The 25,470-nt window shown below is 42.1% G+C and overlaps 4 protein-coding genes across 7 annotated transcripts in view; 2 read left to right on the top strand and 2 right to left on the bottom strand.

Annotated features, from left to right (window-relative positions):
• Positions 1-367: 367 nt before the first annotated feature.
• kpna1 (karyopherin alpha 1 (importin alpha 5)) lies at positions 368-5,489 on the bottom strand. Of its 2 annotated transcripts, XM_008307970.3 has the most exons (14): positions 5,368-5,489; positions 4,548-4,681; positions 4,168-4,281; positions 3,963-4,062; positions 3,744-3,838; positions 3,510-3,641; positions 3,239-3,327; positions 3,025-3,124; positions 2,761-2,924; positions 2,608-2,686; positions 2,372-2,497; positions 2,166-2,293; positions 1,758-1,933; positions 368-1,490 (listed from the first exon to the last, which is right to left on the bottom strand). In XM_008307970.3, exons 2-14 carry the CDS (start codon positions 4,671-4,673, stop codon positions 1,303-1,305), a joined length of 1,617 nt encoding a protein of 538 aa, XP_008306192.1. In that variant the 5' UTR covers positions 4,674-4,681; positions 5,368-5,489; the 3' UTR covers positions 368-1,302. The 2 variants fall into 2 exon arrangements, with proteins under 2 accessions (XP_008306192.1, XP_008306191.1); XM_008307969.3 differs by lacking the exon at positions 5,368-5,489 and having other exon boundaries at positions 4,548-4,715.
• Positions 5,490-6,019: 530 nt separating this feature from the next.
• atp6v1ab (ATPase H+ transporting V1 subunit Ab) lies at positions 6,020-14,000 on the bottom strand. 2 transcript variants are annotated; one of them, XM_017031521.1, is made up of 15 exons: positions 13,845-14,000; positions 11,678-11,781; positions 11,455-11,583; positions 10,962-11,176; positions 10,744-10,881; positions 10,511-10,662; positions 10,093-10,255; positions 9,899-10,007; positions 9,280-9,402; positions 8,348-8,462; positions 8,176-8,239; positions 7,895-8,098; positions 7,674-7,768; positions 7,370-7,541; positions 6,020-6,755 (listed from the first exon to the last, which is right to left on the bottom strand). In XM_017031521.1, exons 2-15 carry the CDS (start codon positions 11,757-11,759, stop codon positions 6,663-6,665), a joined length of 1,854 nt encoding a protein of 617 aa, XP_016887010.1. In that variant the 5' UTR covers positions 11,760-11,781; positions 13,845-14,000; the 3' UTR covers positions 6,020-6,662. The 2 variants fall into 2 exon arrangements, with proteins under 2 accessions (XP_016887010.1, XP_016887011.1); XM_017031522.2 differs by lacking the exon at positions 13,845-14,000 and adding an exon at positions 12,237-12,404.
• A 1,326-nt stretch (positions 14,001-15,326) lies between these two features.
• naa50 (N-alpha-acetyltransferase 50, NatE catalytic subunit) lies at positions 15,327-18,633 on the top strand. 2 transcript variants are annotated; one of them, XM_008307975.3, is made up of 5 exons: positions 15,327-15,553; positions 16,616-16,749; positions 16,876-16,995; positions 17,069-17,135; positions 17,230-18,633. In XM_008307975.3, the coding sequence occupies exons 1-5, from the start codon at positions 15,546-15,548 to the stop codon at positions 17,405-17,407; spliced, it is 507 nt and encodes a 168-aa protein (XP_008306197.1). In that variant the 5' UTR covers positions 15,327-15,545; the 3' UTR covers positions 17,408-18,633. The 2 variants fall into 2 exon arrangements, with proteins under 2 accessions (XP_008306197.1, XP_008306196.1); XM_008307974.2 differs by having other exon boundaries at positions 15,329-15,553; positions 16,613-16,749.
• A 399-nt stretch (positions 18,634-19,032) lies between these two features.
• Positions 19,033-25,470, top strand: part of usf3 (upstream transcription factor family member 3) — a 9,134-nt gene continuing 2,696 nt past the window's right edge. The window contains exons 1-6 of the mRNA XM_008307973.3: positions 19,033-19,147; positions 19,944-20,069; positions 20,165-20,196; positions 20,288-20,367; positions 20,457-20,553; positions 20,648-25,470. The exon at positions 20,648-25,470 is cut by the window's right edge and continues 7 nt beyond it. Coding sequence (XP_008306195.1) covers positions 20,026-20,069; positions 20,165-20,196; positions 20,288-20,367; positions 20,457-20,553; positions 20,648-25,470 — 5,076 coding nt within the window. The 5' untranslated portion in view covers positions 19,033-19,147; positions 19,944-20,025. The remainder of the gene's footprint in view (positions 19,148-19,943; positions 20,070-20,164; positions 20,197-20,287; positions 20,368-20,456; positions 20,554-20,647) is intronic.

Here is a 25,470-nt window from a genome sequence, read left to right as displayed (position 1 = left end):
GTTTTGTTGAGGCAGTACTATCCACTGATTGTAATTAGTGTGCTAACAGTGTCAGTCCAGAATCTGTTGGGAGTCCCTTGGTTTGTAGGGACAACAGTGAGGGACATTATAATCCTTGTTATACCAGAGGGGACCAAGGATACAGATTACACCACTGCACCTCTACCTGAGGAGGGAGGAGTGGTCTCATCAACCAATTAAATAGTAAAAACTACGAGAACTCTTATTGAGGCTTCAGTCCTGAACTAAAGTGCTGAAAATTAAATGAAATTATAGAAAGACAATAAAATTCCCGCTGGTTTGCTGCTGGACAGAATCCAGGGTAAAAGTCTGTTTTTGTCTGTCCAAGTCTGTTCATTTGTCTCAGTGCGAGGGAAGACTCCGAATCCCATAGTTCCATGGGGTTTATTCATGTCACACCAGAGGGAGGAGGCAGTCTGAACTCTTCAGGATGGGGCCTATGCAGGTGAAAAAGTCCACTTCTGGAAAAAAAGGAATGTATAATATGAGATCCAGGATGGAACACGAGCAGGGCATGTCCTGTTGTCGCTGACAAACGCCTCCCCTTAGTGACATTTTTAAGTTCCTGATTTGTCAGTCTGTGGTCATTCAATCCAAAGGCTGGAGAAAGAGAGAGAGAATGTGGGAAATTCTCCTTTTTTGTTGAGAGTCATCCAAGTGCTTTTTAGTCAGTTTTGTCTCAGGGGCTGGGACTGGCCACTTAATTCTGCAGTGGGCAGTTCAGTCCAGTGACCACTGTTGTGCGGTCAACGTCTCATGGTCAGTCCAGTGTTTAGGTGAGAACACTTGTAGGTGGGTAAAAAAAAAAAAGCGTCTGTGATTGTTTGTCTTGTAAGTCATTGATTCATCAATCAGACAAGCAGAGCGGTCCTAGAACTCCCACTGAACCAGAGATGGGGAACAACACTCCCTTCTGAACATAGACAAAAGCCTTTGTATTTCAGATGAACTGAGGTCGGAATGCAGAAAAAGAATTGAGGAAGGTGCTGCAGGGAAAAATCTAGTCTTGAGATGCTGCGGGGTGGGCAGACTGGAGGACTCTGGGTGTGGAGGAATCCAGACATTGAGTTGAGCCTTGAATGAGTGACTGGCTGACAAGACTGCAAAACCCGACCCACGTCGGACATATGCTCACACTGTATGTGCTACTGTAATGGTAACATTATCATGATTACAAGCCGATCAACAGGGGTTGTCATCCGCCCTTGATCAGTGGGAAGAGAGCAAGAGAAAATGAGCAGTGGTGAGTATGAAGGTGGAACAAGGAGGGAGGATGAGGTGTTATAGCTGGAAACCCTCCATCGGGGCCTCACACTGCTGGAAGAGGAACTGCTGCTGCTGCAGGTCCACGGCAGGGGCCAGGGACGCATCCTCGTCATCGCTGTTGAAGTAGCGCTCAATCAGATCAAAGGCTTTCTGGTAGATTTCCTGGTTCTCATGACCCTGCAGGAACTCCAGCTTGTCCAAACCTGACCAGCAGGAAAACACATTTTAGTGAATCAATATGTCAAACATTAGGACTTGCAGAAACCAGGCGATGGCCACTTTTCCTCGCCACCTCACATCCTGGTACTACCCGACTAACACCTTTAACTGTGCCAACTGTGAACCTAGTCAAAGAATCAATGGTGGCATATTCGTCGTTTAATTCTATTGCACAGCATGTGACATTTCATTAAAATAAAATTAATTTAACTTAAAATTCTTTGTGCAAACCCTCATGTTAGAACACCTACCATAAGCCTCTTCAATGAGGGCACAATAAGGATTGATGCCTCCTCCTATCTTGGCTTCCAGTTCTCCCAGTCTCAGGATGTTCTCAAGGCCGTTAAGAGCAACCTGGACTATTTTGGAGTCCATAAGTGTGAGCAGGTCACACAGTGGTTTTATGCAGTTCAGTTCAACTAGGTGCCTAAAGAGGAAAAAACAGAAAAAGTTGTAGTTGCTCACCTTTTACAATGCACAAACCATCTATTAGTGAATGAAGTCACATCACACTCATGATGCTCTAATTTAATTTCTTCTCAACATTAAAGCTTGCTGTAATTAAGCTGCTGTTCATTTGTACGATCATTTCAAAGAGAGTACTGAATGTTCCTCACCTCATGTTTCATTTAGGTTTGAAAAATAACATTTGGTCTTACCTAATTTGCTCACTAGAGCCCCCAGAGGTGGCATTGGTAATGGCCCATGCAGCCTCCTTTCTTGTGCGAAACTCTGCTACTTGCAGGATATTGATCAGAGGAGGAAGCAGACCTGCATCTATTACCATCTACAAAAAAAATTTAAATGTTCACTTGAAAACCACGGGGTTCAACATTTTACATGTAAAAGCGACACATGAACACACCTGTATTTGTGCTCGGTTCCCTGCAGTGATATTGGAGATCGTCCAACAAGCCTCTTTCTTGATGGATTCCTTGGGGCTGCTCAGGAGGTGTAACAGGGACTGCAACGCTGAGCAGTTCAGGATCACCTTAACAATAAGATAACATATTATTCGATTACGAGTCAGAAACCATTAATAATATCAGCACTTTATACACAACAAGTTCAACTTATTTGAGCAAGCTTATTTCTTTTTACCTGTGTCTGTAGATCATCTCCAGTGACGATGTTACCGACAGCTCGCAACGCAGGGGATACAACCTTATAGTCCGAGTGCCTTCAACAAAATGGTTTCTCAGTTTAGGATCAACTTAGTGTTGTAAACAACAGAAACCAAACCAAAAGACTTACATCAGTAATTCCACCAGCCTGCGACAGACTCCGGAGTCAATAACGGCCTGGATTTTGTCATTGGGGCCATCAGAAAGGTAGGAGAGCGCCCAGCATGCATCCGCCAGGATGTCAGTGTCATTGACAAAGAGCAGCCAGGACAGCACACTGAGACATGGGGACACCTGACATAAAACATATGGGGCAAAGCAACAGGTTGAGTGGACAGCACACAAAGTGTTCTGCTTTTGATATCAGGATAAAATATATCACTCCAAATATTACCTTACTAAAGTCAGGAGGTGGGTTTTTCCCTCTGCACAGGTTGGACAGGGCCCACACTGCATTTCTCATCATTGTCAGGCGATTCTGTTTGGCCAGTAACCTGCAGGAGGAATTCCATCAAAATGTTTTTACAGAACAAAAGACTGTGGCTGTTGTTTTTGTTAAATAAGAGGAGTGTATGGAGAAAGTGATGCATCAGTCAGGTGTTACTTACTGCAACAGAGAAGGTAGAATGTTACAGTCTATGACAAAGTCCCTGCATTCTGTGCTGTCTCCTGCTATATTTCCCAGAGCCCACACTGCCTGATAAGTGAAAACATTACAGAAGTTACACAATTAAGCTGCAATAACATTTTTTTTATGTTTACATAGGATTGTTTTGACAGGATATTGAATGTAATTGTTACTCTAAAAACAATATCTCACACTGGGAAGTTCCTAATCCAAGGAAGCGTTGAAAAGGAGATATATCTTTAAATACTTACTTGCTCTTGCACATCTTCAAAGTCTGAGCTGAGCATCTCTATGAATATGGGCACAGCTCCTGCCTGGATGACCACCCGTGTTTGGTGAGATGTACCTGATGCAATGTTGGTCAATACCCAAGCAGCTTCAAACTAAAACAATTTCAAACACAAAATTGTTTATCATGGTCTGTTGGTCAACCCTCTAATATTTCATCATCTATGCATGGTTGCTTATTTGCTGAGTTACTCTACCTGCAACGTGCAGTTTTCTCTCCTTTTCAGAAACTCAACAAAGCAAGCCACCACCCCTGGTGTAGCAATGACTTCATCAATGGGTGGGTTGGGCTCTGTGTAGATAGAAGATGGATATAATACTGACTAAACTATTCATTGGAGCTAATTCTAACTACAGCTATAAATAAATATATTCAAATAATAGCTAACAAAAAAGAGTAATAGCAGTTCCCATACCTTTCGAGAGGAGTTTCCTAAAGCGCTGAGTGCCTATTAGCTGCTGCTCAGGAGAACTGGAAAAGATCATCTGTGTCATATCTTCAGAGATTACCCCACCCTGGAAAACGTTGCACATTCAGGTAAAACCACAAATCAGTCATGGTTCAATCTGACTTAAATATTACAGTTTTACAAATGTGAAATTTGATTGTTTGCCCCCTACCACGAGTGGGTCCATGTTGTTAACCTGGGACTCCAGGTAACCGCTGTCAACCATTCCATCTTCCTCCAATGTCCCATCATCTTCCACTGTGGCAACATTTCTTCTCTTAAACAGCTGGAAAACAAATGCTTTTTTTGGTACTGAACATAAATTGTGATGTTTCAATTAAAAGAAAACGATATAAAATGTTTCATACAATAAGAAGCAATGACCACAACACAGCCAAAGTACCCTATCCATTCAATAGACCTGATTATTTGCAAAATTTAAGAAGAAGTTTCTCTGCAGTGGCTAGGGGAGCAAATATGAGTCTTTTCTTAATATTTATAAAACTCTCCACCCACTCGTTTCCTGTAGCATAAGCAAAGCCCTTTGCCCACCTGTTCATCTTTCTTCTGTTTCCTTAGCTGTAGACCTTCCTCTTCCCTCCGCCTTCGCATCTCATCTGTGTTGAGAGACTTGTTCTTGTAGCTCTTAAGTCGTGCATTGTCCTTACCCTGACTCATTGTGTAGCCTGAGATGGAGAAATACATTAATTGCCACGGATTTGCAGTAGACATGTTTTACATTTAAAAAAAAAGTAAAAATATATTTTATATTTAAATATTTTAGACGTGTGGTGTACTAATAAAACAACTTTTATAGTACAAACCATCAATATAATTACGTCTTGCAGTATGTGTTTTACAGTTATTTATGTGTGGAGAAGATTTAACAACTTAGCATACATGATAATTAATTACCCAAACGATCAGCTTTCTAGTGACAACTGGTTAAGTCCGCATAAGCAAATGTTTTCTTATCAAACAAACGGTGGCATTTGGGGATACTGGCCAATTGGTTAGGGTTTCTGTTTCTTCTTGATAGTGCGTCGTTTGACAGATACCTGAGCTGTCATCATATCACTACTGTTATTATATCGCCCTCATCGACTTAACTAAAAGATGTTAAAGATAGTACTCCACACCTAGTCATCTAGCTAATGTCATAGCCATCGTTAGCACAATCTTCTACCGACTGCTAACAGGCTAATAATGGCTAACTGATGTAGCAAACGTTAGCCCAGAATTTCAACGTCAATGTTAGTTTTTGAGACAGTTTATTTATACGGAAACACTCAAACCGTCAAAATTAAAACAATCCTATAACTACTGAGCGTTAGTGCTAAATACAGTTAAGGTTATTAAGTTATTATCTGACCTGTCAAATCGGGCTCTGTAATCCCTTCTTCGCTAGGCCACCGTTTATGTCGCCGGTACACTAATACGCATGCGCAATATTCAACGCACGTCGCTCCTCCCACTGCCTACGTACCATCACAGTACAGCGTTTGTTTATATCCCGTCCCGCCCACTGGCCTCTGATGTTTTTAGTATACGCACTACGCAGTTCGACGTTAAAACCCGTGGTGCTGCATGGAGTAAGTTAACTGCAACTGGTCCGGTGACCACCTTTTTTTTAATCAAGTAACATGCACGTATTTTACTTCCACAAAACAAACAAAAACTCTATAGTACCCAAGGCGTATCCTAAACCTGAAAAGTACAAACATTTTGCAATGTAACATATTTATTGATGCGTTTTCTTAATAGGTACATAAAGGTAAAGAAAATGTGTTTATCTTTGTAGAGGAGGAGTCATTTGAAATCAAAATTGCATTTGCAGAAAGGTGTTCTATTGTTAGGTTTACACTAAACTCTTAAGTAGCTACACACAATTTAGTTTTGTGCAAGTGTATTAATGACAATGTCATTGTCTATAAACATAGTGTCCATAGACAGACTGGTGTTAAAGCATTCTTCTAAGCCATAAAGTCAGTGAGGCAAACACACAGAAGCACACTCTGACTCCGTTTTCTTTTCTCCACATTTTAATTCTTCAGGAGTAACACGATGGAAGCATTGAACAGCAGAGAGTTCGACTCTTACACACATTCGCACGGCAAAAAATTTCACAACACAGCACAGCATGAAACACAACCCTAAAAACAAAACAAAGAACACAAAGCCGATACGTCAAAATGCTGGCAATAAATAGACGGGTCTTATTAAATGTATATTCAATACTCTTCTGTACAGATGCTCTGTGAATTACAATACATCAACCCAACAAATCTCCACGGGGGGGAGAGCAACACAGGTACACGAGCAGAAATCATGTAAACAAGAAAGGCAGAGGAGACGAGGTGAAGAGGCCCCTCTATCTCACATCAATACACACACACACACACACACACACACTCACATATGATCAATGACCATGCAGAGGATCCAGAGTACGCCTGTATGAGGCAACAATAACAATAATGAATACAGTACATCTTTCTCTTTTCCCTCCACATGAGAATATGTGCACCACTCTCTCTCTCTCACACACACACACACACACACACACACGAGACCAGGGGGCACACGATTTGTGGGAGGAGGTGGAATGTAATTCTGTGTTGGAGATGAGAGGAGATGAAGACTGGAAAGGTCAAACAGGATAGGAGTCTACTCCTCCAATGTACGGAAGGAGTTCTGCATGTCCTCATGGAGCTGCGCGTACTCAGCCTTGATCTTGGCCTCTCCGTCCTTCACAGGGTCCTGTACAGACACACAATTACATCCAAATGAGGTGGAACGTACAAACACCGAAGCCTGAGCTTCTCCATGACCTACAGCGCTTGAATATTGACCTGCGTTTGTACAAAGTGCTACAGATGACTGATGTGCGAGACAACATGAATAAATACAATTATTCATCTCAGTGGTTCTCAATTCTCAGTGGTGTTTTTAAGGTTAGACTGTATTTCTGGTAAATCAAATTCTTCTGACAAGGCTCATTGTTCCTTTTACTGGTAGAGGGAGAAACACAAGCAATCTGTCAAAGCATGGGGTAAAAGCTTTCAAACATGTGGGAAAAAGCAGAGTTCCTGACACCTCTGCTGTCATGTTCATGTACCACCGGAAACTCAGGTAGGTTTTCTGTGTGTGGTTCAGCCTGACAATTGAAGTTTGATGATTCAAATGAGAATCTTTTGTGCTGGAGGTAATGTTGACATTGACAAGAGCAATAAAATCCAATGTGCTGGAATCACTGAACATCAGAAAGTTCCAGTTTTTTTCTCAAACCAACACATTAAACTGCCTTTTCTAGAGGGATATTAGTTTTTTTAGAATTAAAAACCTATGAAAAATAACCTACAAAAAACACATACCTTGAATTTCATTGAGCTGATCCTGTAGAGGATTTCTCCCATGTGCTCCCTGATCATGGCCCAGGTGATCTTGTTGTCGCTCTGAGCAGTGGTCTCCACGGCGTGTCTCGCCATGTCGTAGAAGGCGATCATATTGGAGAGAATGCCCACAGTCTTATAAAAGGGACAGAATCTGAAAAAGAGTAATAACAGGTCAAATACAGCTGATGCTCCACAGACGAATCATTCACATACGGTTCAGATTCCCTTAACTCAGATGAAGATACCATAGTTTGAATTTATTTCAGATGAAGACCAGACTCACCTGTCATAAGGAGTGTAACCATTTTGCTGCAGGAAGTCGTCTTTGAGCAGCTTGGCCACTTCCAGAGTTATTTTATCTGTCTCTGCCAGTGATGCCTGTTACATTAGAATTTTTTTCAGTCAAAAATTGTGTCTTACCATAAGCAGATAAACAGTAGAGGGAATGTGTTTGCATTTGCATGTGCTAATTGGATGAATATCAAAGGGTCTCAAAGATCAAACCTTTCCAACAAGCTGCACGATCTCTGCCAGGTCCTCCTCCTCCTGCAGGATCTCCTTGGCCTTGGTTCGCAGGGGCACAAATTCAGCGAAATGCTTGTCGTAATACTCATCCAGAGCACGGGTGTATTTGCTGTAGCTGATGAGCCAGTTTACAGAAGGGAAATGTTTCCTCTGTGCAAGCTTTTTATCCAAACCCCAGAAGACCTTTAGGGAAAAAAAGCATTGACATTGAATCTATAATTTTCACTAAGTAACTGTAAAGTCAAAATTTGATTATTTACCTGAACAATACCAAGTGTGGCGGAAGTCACTGGATCAGAAAAGTCACCACCAGGGGGTGAAACACTGTTGAGTTAAAAAGAAAAAATGTATTTTATTACGCACAAGCTCCAAATATTACAAATGGAGTTATGTCTCCCCCTAGTGATCCAATAGTGTAATAACTTCACTTACGCTCCCACTATGCTGACGGATCCCTCTCTCTCTGGGTTGCCCAGACACTTCACTCTGCCCGCACGCTCGTAGAAAGAGGCCAGACGAGCCCCCAGGTAGGCAGGGTAACCACTGTCTGTGGATGTGAAAAGGAGGGGACGGAAGAAAAAGAAAGAAAAAGAAATAAGATTAAATAAAGCTGTGCAAAACATTCAAATTTTGAATTAAAAATGAATATATTTTTAAAAAATATTTGGTGACTGAAACATGTATATATTTCATTTATTATTACTGACTTATGAGTTTTAATTTAAACACTGTAGAACCCAATTTACATTTACCATTCCTCATGTAAAATCACCACACATTTTAAACGTCTATTTTCAGATGCCTTAGCAGTAGGCAAAGACTGAGCTGCAACTATTATCATTGATTAAACTAATAAAAATATATTTGTATTGCAATTATGCTAGTTTAACTGAGTTCATGCTTCTGTTTTTAGATATGCTCTGTAAAACATTAGTTTAATTATTTTCTTTTTAAAACGTAGGTGACACATATTGTGAGCTGAGATTTTGTTACTGCAAAAATGTTTAGCCTCAAAGTCATTAAGCTTTCTGACATGTCATAACATCAGGCAGTTATAAGAGAAGACAGAGAAGGAAGTAGGAGGTTGTGTTCAGAATGAGCAGAAGATGGCAGAAATTTTGTGAATTTCACAGAAGTCTTGTCACTTCCCTTCAGAAAGCAGAAACCGAACATTTCAAAACCATTTTCTTCTCAGCAGTTATTCAGCAGAGTCTGAGTCTAACCTTTTATCCCTCATAAAAAGAAACCCAAATAGAAAACAAAAACCACTGAAACCTTTCATTACACACTTTTAGAAATCCATTACCTTTTCATCAACCTGCCTTTTACGTTCAGTCATTTCTGTGGCAGACATTTAAACTTACCAGCAGGCATCTCAGCCAGACGTCCAGAAATCTCCCTGAGAGCCTCGGCCCAACGGGAGGTGGAGTCGGCCATCATGCTCACGTTGTATCCCATGTCTCTGAAGTATTCTGACAGTGTGATACCTGCAAAAACACACAGTCAGTGTCACTAAGATTTATCTACAACAAGATGAGAAGGTGAGAAGATGATGATGATGATGATGATGATGATGATGATGATGATGATGATGATGATGATGATGATGATGATGATGATGATGATGATGATGATGATGATGATGAGTTCAGGTGAAGACTCAAACCAGGTGAAGACTCAAACTACAGAGGCACACTATTCACACCACACTAATTATTTGTACACAGTCGCTGCTTTCTTGGTGTAGTAAAACCTGTTCTGAGGTAGTACAGTACATGCCTGTGGCACGGCTGTTAACCAGGTAAACAGAGTGGACATCAATGTGTGTACCAAAAGAAACAACCCTCCTCTGTTCAAGATGAACTAAAATATCAGAGTCAAGTGATGCCTTTACTTTCCTAGAGAAAAGTTAGATTGCGGGTGTTGCCACTGCTGATCAGTTCACCTGGGCGACGGAGTGCATTCTCCTTCTCTTTTGTTTACCTGTGTAAATGGAGGCTTCTCTAGCAGCTACAGGCATGTTGGAGGTGTTGGCTACCAACGCTGTCCTCTTCATGATGCTCTCTGTTTTCCCATCAACCTCCATGGTTAGCTGTTTGTCAAACAAAGGTAACAACAAGAGTCACGGGAAAAGAACCTCTAACTAGATTAACTAGATTACTGTTGTAACTCATTACCTCAGGGAAGTCTCGCAGTACTTCAGACATCTCGTTACCACGCTCTCCACAGCCAACGTAGACGATGACGTCGCTGTTGGAGTACTTGGACAACGACTGGGAGATGACGGTCTTTCCACACCCAAAGGCTCCTGGGATGGCTGTCGTTCCTCCCTGCACACATCTTCGTAATGAAAAGAAAATAAGTAAAAAAAAAAAAAAAATCATGGAAGATGAAAAAGAGGCAGCAAAAAATTCATTCTATTCCTAAATAGACATAAATAAAAGAGGCAGCAAAAATTTCATTCTATTCCTAAATAGACATAAATTTCCTTTTGCATTTCTTTTCTGTCCTGCCAGAATCTTCTTCTCCACCTCCTATGTGCTCTATTTATAGCATTGGTTGCTATGACTCAAAACATGAAAAGGCCAGACTCACGGAAACAGAGCATCCAGCACTCTCTGTCCAGTCAGCAGTGGATGATTGGCAGGCAGCTTCTCCGTGACAGGACGCACTTGTCTGACAGGCCACACCTGGACCATGGTGAACTTCTCCTTCACCCCCTCGAACTCCAGCTCCATCACCACATCCTAGCCCATAAGATAAACACCATTAACACATGGAAAAATACAAAAAACCCATTCAAAGAAACATCCTTCAGTGGGACTCACATTGACGTCGTAGTTGCCGGGGGGAGCCAGGTAGGTCACAGTGCCTCTGTTTTTGGGTGGGAGCATAATCTTGTGCTTGATGAGGGAGTTCTCAAACACCGAGCCGTAGATGTCACCCCCCGTGATGTGACTGCCAACCTGCAGTGACACAGGACAAAACATAAAACTGTGACTCTAAGATACCAGACAAATCCCTGTGCGTCTGCAAAGACACTCACCCGCAGGCTCTTGACGGGAGTAAACTCCCACTTCAGGTCTCGATTCAGAGCGCCAATATTAACTCCTCTGGGAATATAGATACTTTGTGTGATGTCATTGATGTCCTTCAGGGGTCGCTGGATACCATCAAAGATGGAACCCATGATTCCTGGGCCCAGCTCCACAGAGAGAGGCTTCCCTGTCCGCAGCACTGGATCTCCAACAGACACACCAGCTGTACTAGGGTCAGGAAAACTACATACATATGAAGGAGTCTAGAACAGCACAATAATGTAACCTAAGTGTCCTCTTAGGTCTAATGCAACAGCATTCAAATAATTCACTGTTCTTTCAAGCAGTGGCAGAGAAATGACTGTGGTGCCGGGCAGGTATGAGGAAAGCATTCCAGTGCAGATGGGTTTACGACAATGGTGAAAATATGTCCCCCCCCCCCCGGGTCATCTCAGCACCACACTGTAAACTTGGATGTGCACTTCTGGACAGTAAGGATACAGGTCTCCTCATAGACCTGGATGGTGGCCATGTCTCCCTCCAGCCTGATGATCTCTCCCACCAGCTCACTGTGGCCGACACGGACCAGCTCGTACATGGCTGCTCCTGCCATAGCTGTAGCCGTCACCACTGGGAAACACAAAATACAACATGATAATGACACTGTATGGATTTACCTCAACAAAATAAAAAATAAATAAAAACATAAAATGTTGCCTCTGACCTGGTCCAGAGACTCCATGAACAAATCCAAACTGACTCTCTCGCTCCTCATCCCTGATCTTAGGCAGCTTGGACATGTCCATCTTTACAGATTTGCTGGTCTAACTGTGAAGAGAGAAGGGAAAAAGAAATTACGTGAAAAAGAAAATGGGAAGAGATTATGAAAAAGAATATATAACAACATTTGCTACTCTCACATTGTAGTCAATTTAGAAAAACTATTAGGTATTCAATGCTATTTTCTGTTTTTGCACTGATTTACCATGACGCTGTTACTAAAAATATTTTTACAATCTGTCTTTTTTTTCACCCTGCGCTGACAGATTAGAACATCCCTAAAAAAACAGCAGTATCACTGCCCACTACAGCCTGATTAAGGCCCTCCTCCTTGGCTGCTCACACCTCACGGTCAGTGTAACGGTAGCCTGATCCACTCACACTATCAGGAGGGAATCCCACATAGGCTTGTCCTCCGTTAGTCCTTCAAATGTCTACAACAATAACAGCTTAAGAGAACATTTAATAAAAATACAGTCTCCACTTCTCTAATCACAACTCACAGACTCAGAGGAACAACACGACCGCGAGCAGCCTTTAGTCGTGACAGCACTGATCCTTCAAACACCGAGCCTCAGCTTCAGCAGAGTTAGAAGTAGTGAACTCATCAATAAGAATCTGCCTGTACCTCACACATCCCTCAACCGGATACATGCACTATGTGTATGCCCTTTTTTTGTCCTTCCCACCGATGCAAAGATCTTCCTGTTCACACACGGCTGCTCAGACCATCTGTGCAAAGTTGCAGCAGCTCCACCATCAGGCAACTGCAGTAAAAACAACTGCACTGGAATAATTCTAGTCTTTAAAATGAAACCAGAAACATGGCCACAAAAACCCCAATTATTTCATATATAAATGTGTGTGTGTGTGTGTGGTTAATGTATACACTACACTCATCACAAACACTCTGAAGTGAGATATTGATTTGTTAAGTTGTATCACATGTGTTCTAAAAGACTTCAAAGAAACTGAAGACAGGGCCCATTGTTTTGCTGATTAAATTATCAAAGATCACAGATAATGCATTGCCTCATTTCTTACCACACCATCTAAATAATGATTATTATTATATAACTACTAAACACATATTTCAAAAGGTGAAACACCAACATCAGTGTGTTTAACTCAATGTGTTTAAAGTGTTTAAAGGGGAAGAAAGGATATAGACACACACACACACAGAGTTGATCATATGATCCTGGCACATGACCTCTGTTTGTGAATCTCTTTGAGGAAGTGGAAACTAGTATGATTCATTATAAGAAAGCACAGCGTGTCTGTGTGTGGAAACACTGGGAAAAATCTCTTGTCTGGTGTCCACCACAAAACTAAATAGAAATGTGGTTTACTAAAGATAACTCTATCCTTCATTACTGCCACATTGACCTTAGCTGCTGTATTTGCTCATTTACTGAGAGTGATCAGAAAATCACTGAGAATACCAAGAACACAGGTGAACATTGATTCTTGCAATAATGGAGACGTGTGTTTCTTCATTTTATAGCCAGAAAGTTTAACAGGGACCGAAACATGTTCCTAATGAGACAATAATAAATAAAATAAATGTGTAAGAGGTAGACTTCTATTTCTCTCTCTGAATGTGCATACATATTTCATGTATGTGCACAAATATGCTAAGAAATGTTACATGTAGGTGACATGACCCCATTGAAACCTTAACGCACTGTTGTTAATTACACTTTAATACTGTTAGCTACTTTCATGTATTTAAACAAAATAGCATTTTAAATATAGGACCATGAATAAAAGAGTCGGCGTTTAATGTGGTTAAGATGATGATTTTTATCTTGGTCATTGTTTGATCTTTAGAAGTAACATATGTTAGCAAAACGGGCTAAATCCTACGGCGACATTCTACGTACATTTATATAGATGTTAAACACTCGTTGTTGTTAATAAAATAAGATACATTTGCTAAAGACACTGTGTATCATTTGGTAGTATTAAAACGATAGGACAGGTCTCTCGGCCTTGTATTTTTGCTGCCTTTGGTGTTTGAGCAAAAATAATTAAGCAGAGAAGTAAAGGGTCGTAAATAATGTAATGATATTTGGCAAAGCAGACAAATAAACCGAGATGAGACGTACCGTATGATGGTAAAGTGGTGTTTAAGTATCCTGCTGGAGCTGAGAAAAGATGGATACAGCGATGCGTGACAGCAGTCTAAGATCAGCTGACTTCATTCACTGCTTTTACTGCTGGCCACTGCAACTACCGCCATTTTGGATCCGCCCCGAAGTCACCTGCAAAGATTTTACAATGCTGAACACGAAAGACGTATCACTCTGATTCAGAATTAGTTTACAACCGCTGCAGGAGAAGTTAATCGAGGAAGGAAATCGAGGTAGATTATAATCTGGATCAAAAATGCATGGTGGCCGTAGACATTTTATTTAATTAGTTTGAATGAAGAAAAACATTTGTCTCGATAGAAAGCAAATCAAATAAAACTAATTTATGAATTCAAAGCCTAAAGGAAAAGAAGATTTGTTTTGTTACAATTCAATATTATTTACCTATGTGTGAAAATCGTCCATCCTATAAAATGCTACGTAAAATATTGTTTTTCTTATTATTATAACATTCCTGAAATGAAACAGGTTTCTCGTGATAATCTCTACACTATGTGGTGAACATCTTTGTGCTAATCCTTGAGCCAAAATGGATGTTCTGCGTTTAACCGCTAGGATGAATTATTTACTCTAATAAAGTGACTCACCTTTGGAGCTTCGACTTGACAAATAAAACTTATATAACAGTAGCCCTTTTAGATTTTTTTTATATAAAAAATCCGGCACATAGAAATAAAGTGATTCGGTTGTTTATTTAAGATAATGTAATACCATAATACGCTTTTTAGGTGATCAAATATTCCCAACGACGAGACTGTCAGGCTATTGCTTAGCCCATACTATATTTCCCAAATCATCCTCAATCGCTAAAACAGATTTTTCCCTGACTTTTATATTCACTTATTTAAGTAAATTAATAACACACTAAGATCCCTTTTAACTGAGTTAATTAGATTTAGTTATAATTTGTTAATAAACCAAAAAATAAAAAAACAAGGAATTCAGACTTTAATTCCCAAACTATGAAAAGAGATCAAGATTAAACAAACTATGAAACAAATGTTTAATCTTAATAAAATTATTATTATAAAATGTTACTTATTAATTATATTTTAGAATTTTGTGATTTGGGTTATTGGGCTATGGAATTTTGCATGTCTTAATAAGAAAACGGCATGACTTACATTTTTATGGATGGATGGATGACTTACACTTGATGTCCAAATTCTAAAAGTGTTATAATGTTGGGATTAAAAGGGAAATAAAAAAGTAGTCAAATTAGACGTACTTAAAGACGTAAAAAAATATATAATGTTAATAGTTGTTATGATTCTTGACATTTTGAATAAAAATTCAAACGGAAAAACACGATCGGGATTCTGATTTAATTTAATTTTGGATTTAAAGACTATTTTTTAAAACGTCGTGTGGACGGAGTTCCAGCGATAAGACAGCCTGGTAGACTAATTATAGGTCCAATAAATCCCAACAATACCTGCAGCAGCGTTAGTGCGTTTGCGCGGTCAGAGGTGACAGGCTCCACAGTGCTGGAATAGTGCAGTGGCTAAAGCTAACCGCTAACAGCGTATGTAGCTACATGTGGTGGGTAAAAACGGGAGGCATCCCTCACCCTAACTCCGCCAATTTCCCTCCTTTTCACCCCAAACAACTGTCAAATTCATCCTCGACGAAAATAAGGAATAATATCTGTTTACAATGAAAGGGTGAGTGTGAGCCATCGAGCGGAGAATAAGTAGTTTAGCACGAGTAAAGTTTTTTTTAGCTGTTTTTTACCTACAGGAGGAGTAGACGGCGGGGCTATGCTAAGCTAGTTAGCATTTCAACATACCTTTACTTAAGTGTTATGTACAAAAGGTACCTCGGTGACAAAACTCGAGAGTTTAAGTAGTACATGTTATAACTTAGTGGTACTGTCTGCTTGCTGACTTATATTGTGAGCATTCAAAGCCAAGTTGCTAACAGCATCTGAAGCTGAGTCAGTAAACCTTGTTTAGCTTTAGCATCTTAGATAATTATTTGCATAGATTTTGACAACAGTTTAACTAAAATATGAGTTTTGTTAAGTTTTGAGCATTGAGGGAAGTTTGTCAGCTCCATATCAGCCGAGTTCACGTTACACTAACTCCAGAGTTTGTTGCAGCCTTCTCAGTGAAACACGATCTGTCAAAGTAACGTACTGACAGACAGTAATGCTCGACTGTATTTCGGACACATCTCTATTCTCAGATTACACGAAGAAGATTAACACTTTTCCGTATTAATGATTCAGTTCCGATTTTTAAATTATTTTAGCGTCTACAATGTGTGTGGACTGTGCCGATTCTTTGTACATCCCGATAAACAACACACGTGACCAGCGGCTGGTTTTGGATGTGTATCCTAAAAATATCCCGTTGACCCCTTTGACCACGAACATAAACTTTTATTTTTAGTTCACCGATTTAACACGACTTTTAATGCTTTCCTAGGTTATTGTGTCTGAGACCAGGAGAACTGTATACTGTTTTGACATTTGTAAACCAGTGAAAATCAAATGACAAAATAATGTTAATATGGTTAATGAAATACATTTTCTTATTACAATTTTTCCTTAAATCAATCCGTTATTAAATTAGCAGTGCAAAAATTGTGGTGTAAAGGTTATGTGAGTTTCTTCCAATGTCTTACTTGGGTTGTTTACTAATTACTATCCTTACTAATAAATTTGTCCTACTAAATTAGTAATTGTTGTCCCCCATTTGACCGATTTGCTGTTGTTCCAGTAGCCGGATCGAGCTGGGGGATGTTACGCCCCACAACATTAAACAGCTAAAACGCCTGAACCAAGTCATCTTCCCTGTCAGCTACAACGACAAGTTTTACAAAGATGTTCTGGAAGTAGGCGAGCTAGCAAAGCTAGGTAAGATACAAATTCATTGGTCATGCTTTGAAACCTATAATTAAACAATTAAAACATTTTTAATACATTGGAAATGCAATTAATTGCCCTCAAGTCTGACTTTGGTGTTACCACTTTGTCTCGCAGCATACTTCAATGACATTGCAGTTGGTGCTGTGTGCTGCAGAGTAGACCACTCTCAGAACCAGAAGAGACTCTACATCATGACACTTGGTTGTCTAGCACCCTACCGCAGACTTGGAATTGGTAAGGTGCACTGACACTTTGCAGCTTTGTATCTTGTTTGATATATTTACAACTTTCTCTCTGTCACTTTCAGGTACAAAGATGCTTAATCATGTGCTAAACATCTGTGAGAAGGATGGCACCTTTGACAATATTTACCTGTAAGTTGAAGCTAAAAAACAATTTCAAAAAGAAGTCCTTTCTGTTCAATTTTTGGTTTGGTAATTAACTAATTCACTTTTGTTCACATCACAGTCATGTGCAGATCAGCAACGAGTCGGCCATCGACTTTTACCAGAAGTTTGGCTTTGAGATCATCGAAACAAAAAAGAATTACTACAAGAGGATAGAGCCTGCAGATGCCCATGTGTTGCAGAAGAGTCTGCGTAGCCCATGTGCACCACCCAGCGGAGAGCTTCAGAAGGTGGAGTAGTGGCACATGGAGGACAGAGCACAGATGTGCTCCCCTACACAGAAACAGAACTGTGGCAAATGCCCTGGGATCGACCTGTTCAACACTTTCTTCAAAGGACGCTAAAAAGAAAACAATTTAAAGTTACAAAAAAATGCTGCATTTATTTTGCAAAGGGATTACCCTTTGATTTTGCATATTTTATTGCTCCCTTTTTCTCATTCCGGTATTTAAAAAAAAAAAGTTTCCAAAAGGGTTTCTATTGACAACTTTACCAACTTCAGACAGTTTTAGTCATGGTAAAGATGGAGGTTGTGGTGTTTGCAAATGATGCTGTTTGTGTTTGAGTTGTTTTTATGCGGTTATTCGAGCTAATGGGATATATCTATACTGTGGAGCAAATAAAAAATAATAGTTGGTTTGAAACAGTTAAAAAGTGCTTAAAAGATCATCACTGACACTGAATCCCAGCTGGTCAGTGAGTGAGTGGGATACTTTAAGCCAACATTGTGGAAAAGTAACCACCCTCTGCCCGGCCACCTGAACAAATGGAATCTATGAGAAACCATTCCTATCAGTGTACTGCTACGTCTGGTCCTGTAGGGGGAAAGCAGAAATGCACCCCTTATTATGGACTAGAGGAAGGCTGAACTGTTTTAGGGAAGTGGTGGGAGGTTTTGGTCGCCAGTCATGTCTGAATAACTATTTTCCAGCCTTTTAATTTAAATCCCCTTCAACTGTTTCTGTTAAAAACAATTTTACACCAAGAAGGCAAAGGTTCAGAGGTTCTTCTGGGTTTACTGCCAAGAGGGAAAAATATAAATGAAAGAAACACAATATTGCAATGAATGTGTACAATATCTTGTAATGAATGTCTGAATTATAACAGGCTGGCTGTTTTGGATTTGATTTGGGCTTTACTTTCTGTGGCAGACAAGGGTGTGAAGTATTTTGAGACACCTGTCAGAACCACCTTGCTAAAATTGTATTCTCAAACTCCCTGCCTCAGTCAACCAACCTGTGGTGTTTCATTAGGTTTTGAGGCTCATAGTTTCAAAGTTTTGTTTTGGTTCTCTTGACTAATGCATCACCCAGAGGTAGCTCTGATTCCTCTGCATGCAAGGGGAGGTGTCCTCTCCACTGTAGTACAAGCATGTTTTTCCTTTCTTTGAAGAATTTTATCTTTTCTGGAGCTCTATATTGTAAGACTTTTTAACATCTAAATAAATGAATTACTATTTGCAGTACATTTTTGTTCTTTTTCTGTATTCTTCTGCATCAAAACATTATCCACTGCCATTATAAGTACATCTCTTGTACTCACTAGTTTTGTTACTTAAATATGAGATCCACAATACCTACATAGCACTTACCTTGTTCTGATGACACTTTCATAGAACATTTTGGCCTCTATCTGCTAACAGCAAAGCTGCCACTGGGCAAACGTGTTGATGCCACAGCTTTCCTGTTAAGAGAATAATATTCATCATTGTGGTTTACATTTAAAGACCTCAGGAAGATGCTGAGCTACTGCATGCTGCATTCACTGTAAAATCTACTCCCGTTTTTACGTCCTGATTTGCTGGAACGTCCCTATCTTAATTTTCATTGGTTGGGTGCTCCCTCAGAGCCCGCCCCTATTTTCAGCAATTTCGGTGTTACTGGATTGTTTTGAGAGATGCGTTGAGGGGAATGCTTTGCTAGAATTTACACTCAAAGTTCTTACAGAGACAAATGGTCTCCAGAATGCCGATCTTACAGGTTGGTGGACATTGCTCTTTTGAAGAAGTTTTTTTAAATGTGCTGCGATGCGGAAAAAATGCCGTTATTTAGCGAAGCGTTAATGTCGGTGACGGATTGCTAAGGTTGCTATTAGCTAGATAGCTAGGAAAGGTAGAGCTGAGTGAATAGGTAATAGCTCAGGAATCTAGTTTCCTTTATATTAGACAATTTGTATTTTCTATGACTATTATATGACTAAAATTTGTCATCGACAAAGTAAAACCAGAACGGATTAATAATTAAGGTTAGTGAGCTGTATGGCTAGTAGTCTTACCATCTTGTTAGCATCTAGTAAGTTGAATTGCAGGCTCTTTTTTGGCTTTATGAAGTCTATTAACCACCCTATATTCACAACAACATTAAGTTATATTTAAGTTATAGATCGCATGACTGCTGGAAAATGACACCACAGCGATTGTACATAAAGCAGTAATAACCGCCCTACAGCTGAGGATGAAATGTTTAAATACTCAGTCCTATATGTATCATTCTCTTGGTTTTGCATTTTAGATCTGAATCTGGGTTGTATATATCTGTTGAGAAAAAAATTATTAAAAATATCCTTTTTAGCAAACTAATAATTTATACTATATGTTTTTTACTTCGTCAAGATACTACTTGTTTAAAAAGTAAAATTACACCCATGAGATATGTTGATTTATTACTGTGTAAAAAGCACTTAGAAAAAATTTCATACATTTCCATAAATAAATTAATCCTGACCTAAAATTAGTCTTAACATTTTATTTTAGAGTCTGTTTTCTTTGTTTTACAGGTTACTCACAGGTGGGTTTTAATGGTCAGCGGTTAAATGTGTTGAATGGTATAATCATCTAAAGGGCATCTGTTAAGACAGAATGCCAGAGATGACAGACCCTCCTACAACTGGGCGTAAAAGCAAGTAAGAAAGTGATTTCTATAATAAAGTTTAAGTACAAATGTAGAAGTGCAACCTGAATTTTAACCTAAATTTTTTTGTGCAAATTGTTTTGACAGAAGGAAAAAAAATAAGGAATCTCACAATGCTGGTACGTGTCATCCTGTTTATGGACATATTGTTTGTGGTTCTTTTGTAGAATGTTTTTTTTTTTAAATTAACATTTTATATATTTTTTTAAGTTGAGAGGCACAGAAAAGAGAAGATTAATGCAGGAATCAACCGCATCGGTAATCTTCTGCCAAGCTCCCAGCAAAATCTGGTAACGCATACGTTTGTTTCTGTCTAATTGTAAGAAAAACATTTGTTTGTTTGGTGTTTTTACAGTCCTCTTAATTTCCTCCTCTGTAGAGTAAGAACATGATCCTGGACCAGGCTTTTCATTACATTACTGAACTTAAAAAACAAAATGACACAATGCTTCTTGAGGGAGGAGATAAAGTCCAAGGTAAATATTTACAAAATACATATTTAGAAAAATAGTAGATGAATAATTATAAATATAAAAACTCATTATGGTTATCATTTATTTCTCTGTGCAGCGGAGGAGATCCGTCAACTGCGACATCAACTGGAGGAACTCAGGAAAGACAATACCCGCTATATTGAGCTCCTTAAAACCCATGACATCAACCATCTGGAGGACCTCACTGTCCATTGGAAGGGAAAACAGCGCTGTGCAAATGTGGCCCTGACTCACCAGCTGCCAAAGGGGATCATAGTTTATTCGAATGGCAATGTGATGTGCCCAGCCGGGATGGAAGCTAATTCGGGAAAACAGGCTTCAGAAACCTTAATTCTTCAGCCCCCAACTGATGTTAGTGGTGGGTTGAGGGTTAATGGAGCCATGCTGCAGGTTAACACCTCCTCCTCCACTCCTGCCCTTCTTCCTGGGTCAACCATCCAACCAATACAGACAACACCCGGCTTGAGAGTGGAACCCTGTGTGGTTGAGACACCTGTTCCAGCCACCAACTTACCACCGTCTGTGTCTTACATCACACTCCAGATCCCCACAGCCACGACAACCCTGCCCCACCAGCCCCAACCTACTGCCCCAGCCCAAACATTCACAGTATCTGCCACCGCAGTCTCAGAGCTGCCCTTTGATAGTGCTGCTCTACCCATATCTCACCCCATCTTTACCCAAGCCGTATCCAAAGCGACATCCTCGGCGGTTCTGTCTTCAGTCACACAGGCCACTGCTATAAGGACTATAAATTGCACTGCTGTTCCCAACACCCAAGCGCTTCTAAGGGCAGGGGCAGCAGGGAGCACACAGACTACATGGACAACCCTGCAGATGGCAGGGAACACAGTGCAGCCGGTTTGCCAGAGTCTTGCCAACCCAGAGGCCAGTAACACCGCCCAGACTGTTCAGCAAGTCACTTTGTGTCCAGTAGGCAATAAACAAAATCCAATTCAAATACAGGTGCAACCAACTGTCCCCATGCAACAGGCACCGGTTAATGCCCACATTCCAGCACAGCCTATTCAGAGACCATCTCAACTACAGTCAGCGTTCTTGAACCAGCCCCCTCACCCTCAGTGTGCTGTTCTCCCACAGTCAGTCATAGTACCGCAGCCAGCTGTGGTGGCTCACCCTGCTGTCGTTTCACAGCCCCAGCCTGCTGTGCTTCAAACTGGGTCATTGATTTCCAGCCCTGCTACGGCCATCATCCCTCAGCCACAGCACATCCCCCAGCCGGCCTTGGTGCCACTTCTTCAGACTATGCAGGTGCTGCAGGTCAACTCGAATGGAGCAGCAGCCTCAAGTGTGACGGCATCACAGAACACCCTCAACCCAAGTGTGGTCATCCTGCAGCAACCTGGGTCGTGTCCAGCACCATCAGTCGTAAGGGAGGATATATCTAATCAGACACCGTGTCAGCATATTGTAATCATCCAGACCCCCAACCAGAGTGGACCTGGACCTCAGAATCCTCAGGTTGGCATGTTACAGGCTGGGATGCCTTCTGTAATCCCCACGGTTTCTTCTCAAAAACCCACAACTAGCAGTTCAACACCAGCTGCTCCTTTACCAACTGTTGGGGGGAAGCAGCTGGTGCACATCCTTCCACTCCCGGCTCAACCCAAGACTAACGGCACCCTGCAGCTCACCCAGACATCATCCTCTTTACCAGTTCCTCCGACTCCACAAACTATCACTGTGAATGCTCAACTGTTTGCCTTGCAACCCATGAAGACGTGTGACAAATCAAACGCCGCAGGATGGCAGAGTACACTGCAGCTGGTCCAACCTACCACCAGTGAAGAACCAACTAATAATGTGGCCCTTAACAGTTTAGGGGCCCTCAGAACTCTCAACCAGAGCATCTCTCAGGGTCCTCAACTTTCAATTTCTAGCCAGAATAGTCAGCTGCAATCTGCCCAGTTATCAACAGTTCCCCAGCAGCAGCAGCCTCCTGTTGCAGCTCCTGTTCCTGCAAAAACACTTGTTCTGCCTGTGCAGCAGCTACAGGTCTCTTGTTTAAATCAAAGCACATCTGTACAGGTGGCTAACGCGCCCAAATCTTCAAGGAAGAGAATCCGCACAGGATCAAGTATAAAGAGAGTGATGGCTAAAAAGACTAAACCCACCAAGAAAGACGAGCCCAGTCAGATACAGACTGCTGCGGTTGTTAAGCCTGCGACTGCTGCTGAGGAGTCCCAAACTACTCAGTCCCCAGTGTCTCAGGTTTTGAAGCCTCCACTTGTAAAAATCACAGACAGCTCCACAGCTGTCAGTGGTACACACAGCAGCAGAGCTGTCAGTTCAACACAGGACCCTAAGACAGGTATCGCTGCTAGTTCGTCTAATGAGACCACTGAATCAAGTCAGTCCAATTCACAGAGCAACAGTCTTGTGGGTGCCTCTCAGAGTGAAGCTGTGAACGGTCAAACCAACACTGCTGCTATCACAACCACAGTTAGGGACACATTAGTGAAGCCGTCTGTTAGTGACGCTGTAGTTGTTCAGGAGAGTAAATCTGCTGTAGTTTCCGACCAATCACCTGGAACCAAAGTCATAGTGGCAGAAGTTAAAAATCCAACCACCAGTACAGCTGGATCAATAACACAAAGTAAGTCAGCTCCAACCACTGCTGCTTCCAGACAGAGCAGGTCAACAGACAGTTCTGTAGGTACAACTGCGACTACACATAATCCATCCACTGTTCACACTGCACCTTCTCCTGCGGACTGCACCAGCAGTGTCACCTCAGCTGCGTCAGTACCTCCAAAACAGACCGCCCAAACCGCCCCCCCGGCATCACATGTCCAAACTACTGTTCCCTGTAGTAAAGTTCAGTCTCAGGCCACCTCTACGTCCTGTGTCACCCTGACTGCTCCGCTGACCTCAACTGCACCAACTTATTCTTCACCTAACACCTCTGCTGCAGCCTCTTCAACCAGTTCAGAATGTAAGAAAAGAATAAGTGTGAGCAGAACACCGTCCCAGCACAGTGACACAAACCCCATCAAACCCCCTCCCTGCCAGCCTGCTGAGGTTAAACCACCACAGGCGCAAAAAAGAGACAGACAGCCCCAGGAAGAGAAACACCCTCATGCAGTGGAGAAGGAGGTCTTGGTACTCACTTCAGACGCTTCGTCTAGAAAAGAATTTTCCATATCTCATCCGGTGTACACTAATCTTGACGATCACACTTTGGAGCACGCACTGGCATCAAACAGGCAGACTGATTCTCCCCTGTCTACAGCAGCAGGGGGAGGCAGAGGCTTCTCTGTGGCGTCGATGCTTCCTCAGGGCCACAGTGGCAGTGCATCGTCAGTAACGTTTACATTTACGTCGGAGCAGGCGGAGATGCTCGATTTGGCCATGCTGGAACAGGAGAGCCTCGGTAGACGAAGTGGAAGCTGCACAGAAGTCAGCACGTCATCATCGAACCCTCCAACATCCCACTGGGAGAAAACTCCACTGGTGTCAACCAGCAGTAAAGACAGAGGCCCAGCTGAACTTCAGAGTAAAGTGGCTAAGACCATGGAGACAATAACAGCCAAACCTGCCACCCATGTGTCTGTCAGAAGACAAGCTGTGGAGGGGTCGGTCGGTGGTCCCACTGGAAGCAGACAACCACAAAACATTGCGTACCCCCAGACGCAGCCCCTTCCCCAGGTGCAGCCTCAGAGCTCCTCCCAAAGTGGTTCAGTTGCAAGTCTGAGTGTCAACAATCTAATAAGATCCAGCTCCAGTCAGCAGCCTTACCCCACCTCTCCAAGTCTGGTCAGCCAACAGAGCGCCGTCCCTTCACCTGTGGGCACCACGGCCTACACATCCCAGCCTTCAAACAATGCCCTGTCCACCTGCTCAGGGGCAGCTCAGCCCAACGAATACACCACATTAAAGACGGCCTTGATGAGGGCCCAGGCTGGGGTCACTGTCGGGGAGCAGCAAGCTAAAATTCACTCCAAACGACAAGCGCAGGAAGCAGTGATGATCAACACTGGCAAACGACCAAAGCCCTGTCCTCCACCTGCTGCTCACATGGACGTGAAAGCTCCAGAGCACAGCCAGATGATGTCAGGCCAGCTGCTGCCCACCTCCTCAGGTGTCATGACCAGGAATAACTCAGAAAGCAGTGGTCCCCTCTTCTCTACCAACTCCTTCATGAGCTCTCTGGTACGGCCCTCTGATGGCCACTGTCTCCCTCAGGGAGCTCCTGAACAGAACCAACCAAGTGTGCTCCACCTGCCCCAGGGTCATCTGCAGCATTCTGTCAGCCAGCCCGGCCAACATCTGAGCGGTAACCTTTACATGAAGCAGCAGCAGCAGCAACAGCAGCAACAGCAGCAGCAGCAGCAACAGAGGCAGCATCTGTATCATTTGCAGCACCACCTGACCCAACCTGACCCTGCACACCGTCACTCACTCCACCAGAGGGCGCTGCAGCAGCAGCAACAAGAGCAGCAACAACATGTCCAGAAGAAGCGGGGGCTTGTCAGAGGCAATCAAAACGGTTCACCTGCCGGTCTGCAACAGAAACAGCACCACCTAGACAAGGCTGTAGTTCAGCAGCAGCAGCAGCAGCAACAACACGCGCATCAGCAACAGCAAACACATCAGCAGCAGCAGCAGCATCCACAGACATCCCACCAACAATCACAGCAGCATCAACAGCCAACACAGCACCAACAGTCTCATCCTCAGCAGCATCAACAGCAGTCGCAGCATCAACAACATCAGCAGCAGCAGCAGCAGCAGCAGCAGTTACAGAATTCCCACTCCAGACACCAGCAGCACCTGCAGCAGCAGATGCAACAGCACCAGCAGCACTTTAGACACCAGGAAAAGAGCTGTGAAGCTCAGTCAGCAGGATCCAGGGCCCATCACAACAACCACCTGGCT

This window comes from Cynoglossus semilaevis, chromosome 3 (assembly GCF_000523025.1).
Source record: "Cynoglossus semilaevis isolate Cse_v1.0 chromosome 3, Cse_v1.0, whole genome shotgun sequence".
In the NCBI taxonomy this organism is placed as follows: domain Eukaryota; kingdom Metazoa; phylum Chordata; class Actinopteri; order Pleuronectiformes; family Cynoglossidae; genus Cynoglossus; species Cynoglossus semilaevis.
This window is presented reverse-complemented; position numbering and strand designations above follow the sequence as displayed.

Excerpts from the sequence above, each read along its gene's own strand:
- kpna1 (XM_008307969.3), bottom strand. The coding sequence starts at position 4,700 with ATGTATTTCTCCATCTCAGGCTACACAATGAGTCAGGGTAAGGACAAT. Across the intron at positions 2,925-3,024 it reads CACCTCCTGACTTTAGTAAG|GTGTCCCCATGTCTCAGTGT; the intron begins GTAATATTTGGA and ends GTTTTATGTCAG. Across the intron at positions 2,498-2,607 it reads GAGATGATCTACAGACACAG|GTGATCCTGAACTGCTCAGC; the intron begins GTAAAAAGAAAT and ends CTTATTGTTAAG.
- atp6v1ab (XM_017031521.1), bottom strand. The coding sequence starts at position 11,759 with ATGGACATGTCCAAGCTGCCTAAGATCAGGGATGAGGAGCGAGAGAGT. Across the intron at positions 11,177-11,454 it reads CCAGGTCTATGAGGAGACCT|CTGGTGTGTCTGTTGGAGAT; the intron begins GTATCCTTACTG and ends ACCCTAGTACAG. Across the intron at positions 10,008-10,092 it reads TACTGCGAGACTTCCCTGAG|CTAACCATGGAGGTTGATGG; the intron begins GTAATGAGTTAC and ends TTTGACAAACAG.
- naa50 (XM_008307974.2), top strand. Across the intron at positions 16,750-16,875 it reads AGGCGAGCTAGCAAAGCTAG|CATACTTCAATGACATTGCA; the intron begins GTAAGATACAAA and ends TTTGTCTCGCAG. Across the intron at positions 16,996-17,068 it reads CTACCGCAGACTTGGAATTG|GTACAAAGATGCTTAATCAT; the intron begins GTAAGGTGCACT and ends TGTCACTTTCAG.